Below are 14,280 nucleotides of genomic sequence, written 5' to 3'. Positions count from 1 at the left end.
AGCAACAGAGCATAAGCAACCAAGTATTAGGTGCCCTAGTGGTGAGTAAGAAGTAAATGACACTATAGTAATGAGAAGCACAAGAGGGTAGATGGCCCTGCTCGTGAGAGCTTACATTCTAAAAAGGTGGGGGAAGACAAACTGGGTTGACACAGATGGGGTAGATGGGGACGAATGAGCATGTAGCAAGGAGTTAGAATGATAGCTGGAAGGCTTTGATGAAGTAGTGGGTCTTGAGAGCCCGTTTGAAGGATTACAAACAGGTGGAGAGTCTGATGCGGAGTGGGAGAGAGTTCCAGAGGTGGGGAGCAGTGCGGGCAAAATCTTGGAGGCGGGAGTGGGAGGAAGTAATCAGCTGGCATGAAAGGCGGCGTGCATTAGTTGAGCGAAGAGGGCGGAGAGGAGCGTGAAGGGAGATGAGATCAGAGATGTATATGGGAGAAGATTGGGTGAGGGCTTTGTGAGCGAGCGTGAGAACCTTAAATTGGACTCTGAAAGGGAAGGGGAGCCAGTGTAGGGCTTGTAGGAGAGGGGAGGCAGATACAGAATGTTTGGAGAGGAAGATAAGCCGTGCAGCAGCATTGAGGACAGACTGGAGAGGAGAGAGATGGGATTTGGGGAGGCCAGATAGGAGGAGGTTACAATAGTCCAATCTGGAGATGACCAGTGAGTGTATGAGGGTTTTAGTAGCATCCTGGGTGAGATAGGGTCTGATCTTAGAAATATTTTTGAGATGGAAACGACAGGACTGTGAAAGGTTCTGGATATGTGGTTTGAAGGAGAGGGATGAGTCCAGGATAACTCCAAGACAGCGCACCTTGGGACTAGATGAGATAGTTATTCCATCAATTGATAAAGAAATAGTGGGAAGTGAGGTGATGTGGGAGGGTGGGAAGATGATTAGCTCTGTCTTAGACATATTAAGTTTAAGAAATCGCTGGGACATCCAGGAAGAGACAGCAGAGAGACAGTTGGAGATACGAGTCAGAAGAGAGGGGGAGAGATCAGGGGAGGAAAGGTAGATTTGAGTATCATCAGCATAGAGATGATAATGGAGGTCAAAAGAGCTGATGAGTTCACCTAGAGAGGAAGTATAGAGAGAGAATAGGAGAGGACCAAGAACAGAACCTTGGGGAACACCTACTGTAAGAGGCTGTGGAGGGGAAGAGGAGTCGTGAGAGGAAACTGAAAAAGATCGGTCAGAGAGGTAGGATGACAGCCAGGAGAGGGCAGTTTCACGTAGACCAAGGGAGTGAAGGATATTCAGCAGGAGAGGGTGGTCCACAGTGTCAAAAGCAGCAGAGAGATCAAGGAGAATGAGAAGAGGGTAGTGGCCTTAGGATTTGGCAGCAAGGAGGTCATTGCTGACTTTTGTGAGGGCAGTTTCAGTGGAGTGGAGAGAATGGAAGCCAGACTGAAAAGGGTCAAGGAGGGAGTGGGAGGAAAGAAAAGCGGTAAGGCGGTTGTAGACAATCCGCTCAAGGAGTTTGGAGGCAAAGGGGAGGAGAGAGATGGGACGGTAGTTAGAAAGAAGGTTCGGATCAAGGGTAGGTTTTTTAAGAATGGGGGAGACAAGGGCATGTTTGAATGCAGAAGGAACAGTGCCTGATGAGAGGGAGAGGTTAATGAGGTGGGCAAGATGGGAGCAGGCTGAGAGAGAGAGGAAGCGGAGGAGGCGGGAGGGGATGGGATCAAGGGGGGAGGTGGAAGGGGGGGGAGGACCGGATGAGGGCCATGACTTCCTCTCCAGATACAGGGAGAAGGATGTTAGAGTTGGTAAAGTTGATGGGGAGGGGTGACTAGGGAAAGGAGGAGGTGGAGAGCTGGGGGACTGATTGGATATGATGTCCTGACGTATGGAATCAATTTTAGATGTAAAATAGGTAGCAAAGTCAAGGGCAGTGAGCAAGGAGGGGAGACGAGGAGGGGGTGGGCGAAGGAGGGATTTGAAAGTAGTGAAGAGACGCTGGGGATTAGAGGACTGAGAGGAGATGAGGTTCTTAAAGTATGACTGTTTAGAGAGGGAGAGCGCAGCACTATAGGATGAGAGCATAAATTTGAAATGGAGAAAATCTGCCTTAGAGCGTGATCTTCTCCACTGTCGCTCAGCAGTTCGAGAACACTTTTGCAGGTATCTGGTGCATTTGGAATGCCAGGGTTGAGGAGTAGATCTGCGAGTGTGAATAGTGATCGCTGGGGCAACAGAGTCCAGAGCAGAAGTAAGGGAGGCATTGTATAGGGAGGCGGCTTGTTCAGGGCAGGAGAGAGAGAGGATGGGGGAGAGAAGTGAGTCAAGCAGGGAAGAAAAGGAACCTGTGTCGATAGTGTCAATGTTACGCTTAGTAATGGAGGCTTTTGGAGGTAGAGGAGGGGAAGGAGAGAGGGACAGGTTAAAAGAGAGAAGGTGATGGTCAGAAAGAGGGAATGGGGAATTGAGGTGGTCAGAAATATCACAACGGTGTGTGAATACCAGATCAAGCACATGGCCACTCACATGGGAGGGTGAGGAGGTCCATTGGGAGAGACCAAGTGACGATGTGAGGGAGAGGAGTTTGGAGGCAGAGGATTCTGTGGGGATATCAATTGGAATATTGAAGTCACCTAGGATAATGGAGGGAAGGTCTGAGGAGAGAAAGTGAGGGAGCCAGGAAGCAAAGTTGTCAAGGAACTTGGAGGGAGGGCCAGGGGGACGGTAAATGACAGCTACTTGGAGGTGTACTGGGTGGAAGAGGCGTATAGCATGGACTTCAAATGAAGAGAATGTGAGGGATGGTTCAGAGGGAATGGGTTGGTATGAGTAACCAGGGGATAGAAGGACCCCAACACCACCATCATGGCGACCCCCAGGTCGTGGGGTGTGGGAAAAGGTGAGGCCCCCAGAGGAGAGAGCTGCAGCAGAAGCAGTGTCAGAGGGTGAAATCCAGGTTTCAGTAATAGCTAGGAGATTCAGGGAGTTGGAGATGAAAAGGTCATGGGTTGGGACCAGTTTATTACAGACTGACCTGGCATTCCAGAGGGCACAGGATAGAGGGACAGAGTTTGTTGGAGAGATTTGAATGAGATTATCAGGGTTGCTATAGCGTGGGGGTGAGATTAATTTGGGGGACCGAGCTGAATAGAGTGTAGCGATGGTGCGGACTCCAGTGCTAGAAGGGGAGCCAGTAGAAGGTGGGCAGGAAGGGAAATTAATGATGTGTGGATGGATGTGGGGTAAAGTGACATGGAGAGGGGAGTGGGAGGAGGGATTAGCAGTGAGGTTGTAGGACCCCTGTGGAGTATAAGAGAATGAAAGTGGAGTAATGGGAGAAGATGGGGAGGAAGGTAAACAGAGGAGAGGAGATAAGGGGAAGAGGAAGTGGAGGAGACAAGGGGGAAAGGATAAAGGTGGAAGCAAGGGGCAGAACAAAAGATTAGGTAGACACTGAGTGAAGGTGGGATTTGAAGAAAACATGGTAATAGTAAGGATGATGTAAATAGGGGAAGAAAAGTTAAAAGTAGGAATGAAGACAGAATGTAGGAGAGAGCAGATTTCCAGAAACTCAAGTAATAGTGCAGTGTGGGAAAAGAGTCTGTACTGCAAAAGTTTATTATTGAGTATAAAAAAGTGGAGATTTGGTGGGAGCAGAAGTTAAATAGTAAAATATACAGTGGTAGGAGCTAGATATAAGACTTAGAAAAAGAGCTAAGGTAAAAGTACATTATTATAGAGGAAAACTGACATAACACAGATAAGTATGCATTAGGATTATATGTAAAGCACAGAGCCAGCAGCAATAGTAGCAAGGGAGGCACCAGGTTTATGCAGCCACCAGACAGGGAGTTCAATAATGAAAGTCCTGGTTATGTGTCCACAGGAGCTAGTAGTATGGAGACTGTGAACTCACAATTGTTCATTCCACTTTGTCCAATTAATTAGGTTGTTGTTTGTAGTTTGGTGGGTTTCCTTCTGTTTCACTGCTGTTTAATAAAAGTAAAAACTGGAGGGACACCTACCCGGGTGTTACAAAACCTCTTTTGTAACACCCGGGTAGGTGTCCCTCCAGTTTTTACTTTTATTATAAAAAATTTTGTGAAGGAGTGTGAAATAAAAAAATTTATTTTGAAATCTCTCCTCCGATTGACATTTACTTCCGGTGGGGAAACCAAGAGTGGGGGACCCCACTTGGAGAAAGGAGAGAGGGAGACGGATTGTCAGAAAATACCACTTGATGTGCCTGCTACACTTGTATTGGGAGTGAGTACGCATTTAGGGGGAGATATCCCCCGAGATTATTTTTCACCGGGTGGAATTTACACACTTACAGGAGAAACAAGGGAGAAAGATTGACGAAAGGATCACTTGATGTGTATAATTTATACGAGTTGTGTGTGAGTACACTGGTAGGGGGAGTTCACCCCCAAAATTATTTCTCTGGTGGAATTGATATAATTTGCTGATGAGTCTATATTATCCACACAAAGTGTGAGTCTTTGGTTAAGGGGATATCCCCGAAAACTGATTTGATATCTAAAGAAAAGAAACTCTCTCATATATACCTCTCAAATAATACACAAGGATATATTTTCCGTGTTTTGTGCTTCCTTTTCATATAAACATTACCATTGGCATGTTGGTGGAAGAATCAAAGAAAATATCGAACAAACAAGGGAAGTAATATTATTTATAGCGCCAGTGTATTATCTTTTCCAATATTTTTGCTGTGAATATTGTTGTTTTTTTGGGATAGAGGTGATATCCCATTTTGGTGTTAAGATTCCACATAGGCAGCTGTTTGTGCGCACTAGTGATATACCCAAATCTATATAAATACCACATTGTATTGTAGAATTATTGTATGAATACCAGGGGGTTAATATTTATGGATGGGATGGTGTTGCCTGTGTCTTTAAGCAAAGTACTGAGATATTCAATGGAGGCTTCATACAAAATTGTATTTATTACTTCATGTCTAGAGGCTGAATATTAGTTACTCATCATATTAGGGAGAATACCTTTTTCCAGTGATTTCAGATAACTATTCCTCCAACACAGTATTGAAGGATAATTCCCAAGCATGTTGGAGAGTGATGAATTCCATCTACTGCATGTTTTGTATGAGTGTTCTTCGATTGCAATAGTCATTTACGTTTTAACAACTGGCTGCTTGAGTGACCATTCCTCCTGATCCAAAATGTTCTCAAACAGTCTTGATTTAATTGTGTGGATATTGGGTAAGGGCAGGTTATGATGACAAACCAAAATGATTGCCGCTCTCCCAGTGGAATAGCTGCATACAGATGTGTCCACATACCTCTAGTCTCCGGTGGCTATACAAGTCGCGTTACACATAATGCGTGAGTGCCGTGTGACTTGGTAGCAATGAGCGTATTTTTGTGTGACTTTAACTTCAAATGCGTCTTATGTGCACATCGGTGTGAATAAAATGCACAAACAGCTTTTCCTGATTAAAATGATATGCGGCATGCCTATGTTCTGTGTGCGACCGGTTGTATCTGCATGTAAAATGCTACGTTACACTGTCAGCAGCTGTGACACTGTAACGTAGCGTTTTGCATGCAGATACACCCGCAGTCGCGCACAGAACATAGACATGCCGCATAACATTTTAATCAGCAGAAGCTGCTTGTGTGTTCTATGCACACTGTTGTGTGAGTAAGATGCATCTGAAGGTAAAAAGTTGCACGAAAAGACGCTCTGCAGGACTCCATTTTCTTCTTCAGGGTCCATAGGGCTCCACAGGGAGACAATGGGGTGTAGGTGGTACTTGGCGGACCGGACACCAACATCAAAGCTTTTTTTTTCCTCTCCCAGGATTCCCCTATACGCCACCCACAGCCTGAAGGTAACTCCATTTCGTTGGTGTCCGGCAGGAGCTGGATTACCGTTCTACAGTGGTGTGCTACCAGCAGCCCTCAGGTTTTTAGGGTTTCTAGAATTCTTGCCTTTCTTCAAGCTGGATTGGATCTCTGACTCCACCTGGCCTCTCTGAAAATGCACTTCTCTGCTCTGTCCATCTGGTTCCAGCGCAGAATTGCTCCCCTGCCAGACGTTCATACCTTCCTGCAGGGTGTTCTCCGTATACAACCTCCCTTTGTCCCTCCTGTGGCTCCGTGGGATTTGTCAGTGGTTTTTCATGCACTTCAGGAACCTTCATTTGAACCCCTGGATTCAGTAGATGTGAAATGGCTCACTGCGAAGACTCTTTTTCTTCTGGTTATAGCGTATAACCGTAGGGTATCGGATTTAGGGGTGCTCTCCCATTTCTGATCTTTCATCAGGACATGGCTGTTCTTCGAATGCGCCCTGGCTTCCTTCCCAAGTTGGCCTTCCCAATTGTAGTTCTGGCCTTTCAATCATCAGACCTCTCGGCAGGTGTGGCCTCCTTGGATGTGGTCCGTGCTCTGAAGATCTACGTGGACCGTACTGGTTCCGTCAGGAAAACTGATTTCCTCTTTGTCCTATATATATTCCACAAGAAGGGATGGCCAGCTAACAAACACAAACAGACTTTGGCCAGATGGCTTTGCATGACTATTTCACAGGCTTACACGCAGGCTGGCCTTCCTGTGCCGGCTACATTATCTGCTCATTCTACTCGCTCTGTGGGTCCATCATGAGCAGCTCACCGTGGTGTGTCTGCCGAACAACTATACAAGGCAGCCACGTGGTCTTCTCTCCACACCTTTCTTAGGTTCTATGTCTTTGATACATTTGCATTTCCGGATGCTTCCTTTGAATGCCGGGTTCTCCTCTCGGCTCAGGAGTGTCCCCGCCCTTGAACAACTGCTTTGGGATATCCCCATGGTCTTCCTGTGGAGCCCTATGGACCCTGAAGAAGAAAAGGAGAGTTATGGTAAAACTTACCCTTGATAACTCTTTCTTCGAAGTCCATAGGGTCCACAGGACACCAGCCCTAACGCACCTGGCTTTTATGGGTTTCTTCTCTTGGTCACTTGTTTCCTTCTCTGTGTGAGAGTGTGATTCTTCCGTGTACAAGTCTTCCTTCTCTCCTATCCTGCTCCTGCCTTGGGCTTGTTAACAAAACTGATTTGCCTTCAGGCTGTGGGTAGGGTATAGGGGGAAGCACCGGAGCATACTAGGACAGAAGAAAAAAAAGCTTTGCTGTTGGTGTCCTGTCCTCCAAGTACCACCTACACCCCATCATCTCCCTGTGGACTTCGAAGAAAGAGTTAACAAGGGTAAGTTTTACCATAACTCTCCTTTTTTGTAGTTTTTTTTTAAATTTAAGGAATTCAAGTCAAGTGAATAACCTGAAATTGTAAGTGGTAAACTGCTAGAGGTAGAAAAAAAAAGTAATTGGTTAAGAACTTACACTTGCACTTCATGTTGCGGCTAGGACTGGGTGGGATGATACATTTCCCTTTCAATGGGCTCAGGGAAATATGAAAAATTTATATTTACGAATTCCACCCTCACCTTCTGATTTACATTCCTCTAACATCCCACATTTATTTACAGAATACTGGATGACTTTGAGAGATGGAAACCTCTTCCGATATCATATATTTAGGACAATGACATTTATTTAAAATGTTCTTTCTCCCTCGCCTCCTCTATTCACTCCAAATGCTGCCGTATATCCTCACTGAATGGGATATAAAATCAATTAATTTGGCATTGAATAAATTCATCTGGGCCGGTACACGTCCTCTCATTTCACTATTAAAACTACAGCAACCATTGTCTCTGGGTGGGGTTAATCTTTCTTGACCACAAGATTATGCCTTAGTGGCAAATTATAGCTATGCTTTGGACTGGATTGGGAAGGCGATAATTTTATATTTACAACTCCAGATCAGACATTTTATCCGCATGTGAAACTTGTGAGCTTGTTACTCATTCACTAATATCTTTACCCATGATTTAATTGCTAATCCTCTTCTTTACACACCCTCTCATGCTGGCGAACACTTCGAAAAAGGCTTGGCCTACTTCCAACTCATTCATTATTTCTACCATTGATGTCTAAGTGTGGTGAGCCTAAAACCGAGGTTCAATATTGGCACCTTCGGCGACTCAAACTGCTATATACATTTTTAGATTTAGAGTGCTCCTCTGTACTTACTCTGTCATAGCTTAAAGAGACATACCCCTCTCTAGACTTCCCACTTTTCGCTTACTTTCAGATTTATGGTTATATTACACAATTATTATCTGATCTGACACCTACTGATTTGTCCTGCTCTCTAAATGGTATTGTAAGACTTAGACTCAGATCCCCCCACGAGACATCGATGCTTTATGACCATGCTAGACGAAGGTTGGATTTATCTAAAGTGACTACGGGACTGGCTAAATATAAAGATACATTTGCAGAACTAGATCTGAAAACTTATTCAATTCTGTATGCAACTTAATAAGCAATTGGTTTCCTGCTCTTATGCAGAAATGCTTTATAAATTGTTTTATAGGGCTTACTACATTCTTACAATTCAGTTTCTCACTAGAGTCTCTGATAATTCCAATTGTTTTAAGTGCTCCACCCCCATTGCATATGGACATGTTCTGTAGTGCAGACATTTTGGATGGATGTGCAAAATTATATTCACCATGAGTTTAGGTATAACTTTGTCCTGGGCGTTCCGGAGCTAATATTCTCCTTCAACTTAGTCTCTTCTAAGGGAGTTAAATTACTATTGGCACGCATATCAGCAGCTTCTAATAAAACCATTTTCTCTAGGTGGATACATTTCTGACCCTATTTCTATATACCTCATGTTACCCCACTTAGCCTATCTATACCATATGGACTGAATTGAGTTTTCCATTGATGTAGAATCCCGAGCAGAGATATTTTTCATGATTTGGCTCCCCTATTTAGTCACACTTCCATTATCTACCAGAGATCATGTAAGTGGTTAGAGTGACCACATGGTATAATATGGAGGTGCTTGCTAGAGGGTCTCCTCCATGTTAGGTAGAGCCATTACTAAGAATATAAATAATATCAATATCACTTTGCCACAATTTCCTCAAATGTAATTTTTCTCATATTGTTATTAGTAACTCCATTTTATTTCTCTGTAATATTTTTGTGTGTTTTGTTTACAATTGGACAATGTATTTCATGTCTCTTTTTTCTTCTTTTTGGCTGTCATGTTGTATTTTATACAATATCAACTGTTATTGTATGATGTGTTTTTCTTCTTAATAAAAAAAGGACTTGTTCTGCATCTATAAAAGTAAACGAAGCATTGACAGTTGGTGCAAACACTTCCTACATGTGTTCCAACTTCTGTTGATTACTTAAATACAAACCACCTTTCTGTATAAAATAAGTATTGGTTATTATATCTTCTGTAGGATTATTTGCACTGCAGAAAGTAGTCTATTTCTATAATATTGGTGAAAAAATGCAATTAACAAAGGAAGACCCAGACCATGATAACCCTTAAAAGTGTAGGTCTTTCTTTTAGACAATTGAAAAGAGAGCCAAGTTGTCAGTGAATACAGTTTCCTACACCATCAAAGGCACTTGGAGGTAACTCTGACAGGAAGTGGTCTGGCAGACAAAGTTACAACAGAATCAGAAGACCAATATCTGGGAGGCAACCGCTTCGGTGATAGCACAGCTTTGCACTGGTTGAAATAAGCAAGTCTCAGTTTCACCCGTGAAGAGAACTTCGAGCTGTAGGTTTGACAGGTCGAGTGGCAGTAAAAAAGCCATTGCGAAGATGGCAAAAAGAAGGAAGAGGCTTGTGTGGGCCTTGAAGTACTACCAGTGGACTACTGAAGACTGGAAGAAACTCTTGTCAACTGACGAATCAAAATTTGAAATCTTCCATCCAACATGCAGGGTTTTAGCACACCATCGACAAGGCATGAAGATTGTACCTCAGTGTGTGACATAAGCTGTCAAAAGTCACGGTCTGGAGCTCTTTTGCTTTATTCTGAGTTGGTGACTTGCACAGAGTGACTGGTCTCCTGAACCAAAAGGGCTACCACAACATTTTGCAGCACTATGCAATACCCTCTGGTCTATGCCTAGTTGGTCAAGGATTCATCCTACAGCATGTTATTGACCGAAAACATTCTTTCAGGCTGTCAGAACTACCTTAGAGAAAAAAGAACAAGACTGTAGGCTTTAATAATGGAATGGCCGCAGAGTCTCCAAACTTACAACCCATCGAGCTGGTTTGGGATGAAGGATGAAAGCATATCTACCTACAACTGCAGCACATTTGTGGGAACTACTTCTCCAAGAGTGTTGGGAAGAACTTACTAAATAATACTTGATTTCCATGTAGAAATAACCGGCGAACACTCGTGGCATTCTATCTGCAAAAAGTGGCTACTTGGATGAGTCAGAAGTTTAGATTACATTTTATTAAGAAAAATGACTCTGATTTATTTTTTCATCTTCAGTTGTTTATTTGTTCAATGCTTTAATATCCAGGAAATCTCAATATATCGGTAGTGCATATTCACCAGTAGCTTGGGCTGACTAATAGAAGAGAATAAAATGAGTACATTTTACTAAGAATCGTGTCTGATTTGAAATTACCTGAGTTTAAACACGCAACGCATCGCAGGAACACGGGTGACTTGTGTCAGCTGAAACACTCAAAATTTACCAAGAATCGTGTTTTTTGATGGTGTATGTACTCATATTTCTATGTTCCCTGTGTTACCCGTAGCCCAATACTCCCGAGCATGCAGCCTGCACACATAGACTGCTTGTGTGCATCTTTGTAAAAAAAAAAAAAAAAATTAGACTTATCGTGGGCGTCTCAGTCCTTGTTCCTTCATATGCATGGATTTTTCATCAGGGAAGGGCTTTATAGTTCAATTTGCATAAAGTCGCAGATGACCAACCGTTAAAAAACGCAGCTTCGGCGCTGTCAGGCCCTAAAGGAGCAGTTCCATAAGTAAGATGAGAACCAAGAGAGGACCGTATCTTAAAAACGTAATAATGTAAGAATAATGTAGTGTTTGTATTAGATTTTAGTGGTCAACCATGTCAAAAGTGAGTAATGGCCTTTTTTGATCTAGCCGTGATGAAATTCTTGATAACCTTTAGTCAGTGCAGTGAGTGAGGAAAGGAAGCCTGGCATTTAAGTCTAGGCTAGCCTCTTTAAGAAGCTGGCATGCACATGGGAGTTCAGGAATAGGGTGATATGTGTCACAATTAGCTATTTACTAAGGGCCTGAGTCAGAGAATTATGCTAGCCTGCTTGGCTAGCATACATGAGCAGAAGAGTAAGCGTACATACTTCTTATTAATTTGTGGGAACAAATGAGCAGAACATGCAGAAGGGTGCATTACAGGGATTGAGCTGATTGTTGCTCAGAGCAGCGGATGCCATTTCATGTTGAATCTTGTTCTCGAAGTAGGAAGCAAGATGTAGGACACTAATGGTAGTCAGTGGGTTTTGGGTAGTAGGGTTGAGAATTGATTTCAAATGTATTAAAGAAACATTTGGTGTTAGAAGCCTGAGCAGGAGGGGGTATATGAGGACAGAATGAGAAGTATATTAACACCAATATATTCTACTTTGCAGAAGAGTTTCTCAATGTGGTGTTTGTTTAGTATACTATGACTGAAATCCTGGTCAACATTTAGATGAAGTGGTATGCTGGGTACACACTGGCAGATATATTGGCCAATCAATTGATCGGCCAATATATTGGCTGCCCGTTGGCCAGTGTGTACCAGCGATATGTCTGTGAACGACATTGTTCAGACATATCGCGTCGGCTGTGCTGCATTACCGATGCCCAATATATCTGCAGTTAAATTGGGGCATCGTGCCCGTACACTTGCAGCCGCGAGGAGGGGGGTGCAACTCCCCTGGCCAGCGAGACCCGCCGCCCTCCAACACACATAACAAAGATGATGGTTGTTCATACACACTGAACAATCATCATCTGCAGATCTATCTTTGCAGTGTGTACCCACCTTTAGGGTTTAAGCTGCCAGATCAAGACCAGGGTTACTGCAGAAATTGGAGAGAGATGTTTAGATTTCTGCAGGTATTGGAGGCTTGGTAGGGTCACAGTCCAAAGTTATGGTAGTGGTAGACTGCTTACATGTTAGCTAGTAATGAGTGTAAAGCACAATTCTTTTATTTATTATTGTTTTACCGGCCCACTTTTAACACTGCTGCAACCGGCTGATGGCATAAAGACAAGAAATACAACATTCTGCAGAATCCATTTCACCACAATACAGTACAGTAAAATAAAACCTGTTTCTTGTATTGTTTACTTTAACAACAAACTGCTTGCTAAAAAGGTTTCTTTTCATGTTTGTAGCTGGAGCGCATAAATCGTGCAAGAGAGCAAGGATGGAGGAATGTCATTGGCTCTGGTGGAAGTGGAGAAATGAAGGTAAATTATGTGTTGCTAATTAGTTTAACAACTGCTATGAGACGTATGTTGCCTGTTCATGTAATGGAATGTAAAAATGACCATCTTTCTCAGGCACCCTATTTTGGGGGAGGTGGAGGGGCAGCACCACAGGCTGCAGTCCGTGCATCGTCCTATGAACATTACCATTCCGTACTGGACCAGCTACAAAACCAGAAGGAACATATAAAGGCAGCAGAGGATAGAGAGGCCAAACACAGAGCAGAAATTCACAACCCCGATGCTGTACATAGGTATGTGATTGACAGAGCTGTGCAATGCTGCTTACATTTGCTCAATATACCGGTCTGTGTCACCCCAAAGTATCAGTGGGCCCTTTTGTTTCTGTATCCTTTTTCCCCAACAATACACTGAGCGTCTTTACACAATACACACACGGTGCCTGGCGCCACTGACACACTCCGAGAAGTGTACTGTACCATATTTTTCTTAAAATTTTGCATCTAGGGCCCGTATTCAATTGAAGGCGAAAAGTCGGAAATGTTTCGCCTGTCTGGCTTTCCGCCTCCTTTGCCTGTTTCAGAGGTGAGAACTTTTCGTGCGCTTTTCCGCTTTTCACCCTATTCAATTCCAAACCACGCGAAAACGGCAAGTGGCGAATGTGGAACAGGCAGAAAATACTGTCGGAAGTGGGGAGGTCAGTCTGTACCCTAAAAAAAAATGCACTAACATAGGTAATCAATGTAGATGTGTACTAATAGCCCTAATAAAAGTATTTGGGGTACTTAAGTAGTTTAAATTGCTTCTAATTAGCGTCTTTGCATAAGTGGTGAAGAATGGCATTAAGCAGTATTTTTTGGTGAAAATAATTAGTCCAGTCAAATCTGGGGTACTTGAAAATGGGTGCTAGCATATTTAAATGTTTTTAAAGTGAATGTTTAAAAAATGTCAAAAACACCTGACCCATCCTTGCAGCCCCCAAAATAAAGAATTTGCACTTCTTTTCACCTGCTATTCATAAGCGAATCTTTTTCGCCTAGTGCATCGCATTGAGTTTCTGCGTAGGCAAATTCTGGCTGGAATTGAATTTGGAGAGAAGTTCTGACCAGACGAAAAGCGGCAATAGGTGAAACTTTTTCGCCTCTAATTAAATACGGCCCTTAGTCGCATCACAGACGTAGCAAAATGCCGCTCAGTGTACCAGAAACTGTAGGCTTAGGCATTGGTTTAACGTGTACAAGGCCGCAGATGATTCCCAATGGAACTTGGGGTGAGGTAAAGCCGCGGCTACTTACATCGGAGCTTTTTTTATACAGATTGAGACTCTGTAGCACACAGAAATGTACAAATCTCGCAGGCCCCAATGGTCTATGTATGCTAGCAACTTGTTGGTTTCAGTTGTTTATCTGTGTGAATAAGACGCACATTTTGAGTGAAAAGTTGAGTCGCCTGAGACCTGGTGTGCAGAGAGGACTTACTTTCACGCAACTGAAGCCACAGTATAAGAGGGCACATCTGTGACTAAAGAATGCCCTAAAATTCAGTCAGCAAATGATCAACATTGACGTCTCATTTGCAGCCTGCCTAACAAGTCCTCATACGGTGTCCTGCTGTCATGTTCTAATCACAAGCAGCAGGGGCTGAATAATGGTCCTGTCCAATTTAGCACTTCATGTGTGAGCAAACTGAAATCACCATTGGCGTAGTGGTTGGCATTATTGCTCTCATCATTGAGGTTTTGTGTTAAATTCCCACCAAGGCCCTATCTGTTTTGGAGTTTGTATGTTTTCCTCATGTTTGTGTGTGGGTTTACACCGGGTGCTCTGGTTTTCTGCCACAAACCAAAAACATACTGGTAGGTTAGCTGGGTTCTGGCAGAAAATGTGTGTGTGTGTGTGTGTGTGTACACACTGTTGGCTCCACTGGGGCAGGGACTGACAGGAATGGAC

General features: G+C 43.5%; 1 protein-coding gene across 4 annotated transcripts in view; it reads left to right on the top strand.

The window, feature by feature from the left end:
• Nucleotides 1-14,280, top strand: part of NEK1 (NIMA related kinase 1) — a 154,360-nt gene that overhangs the window by 28,340 nt on the left and 111,740 nt on the right. For all 4 annotated transcript variants that reach the window (XM_088448453.1, XM_088448454.1, XM_088448452.1 and 1 more), the window contains 2 exons: nt 12,278-12,352; nt 12,446-12,624. In XM_088448453.1, the coding sequence (XP_088304579.1) occupies nt 12,278-12,352; nt 12,446-12,624 (254 nt within the window). The remainder of the gene's footprint in view (nt 1-12,277; nt 12,353-12,445; nt 12,625-14,280) is intronic.

Source organism: Taudactylus pleione, unplaced genomic scaffold (genome assembly GCF_031769625.1).
Source record: "Taudactylus pleione unplaced genomic scaffold, aTauple2 ptg000021l, whole genome shotgun sequence".
NCBI lineage: Eukaryota > Metazoa > Chordata > Amphibia > Anura > Myobatrachidae > Taudactylus > Taudactylus pleione.
This window is presented reverse-complemented; position numbering and strand designations above follow the sequence as displayed.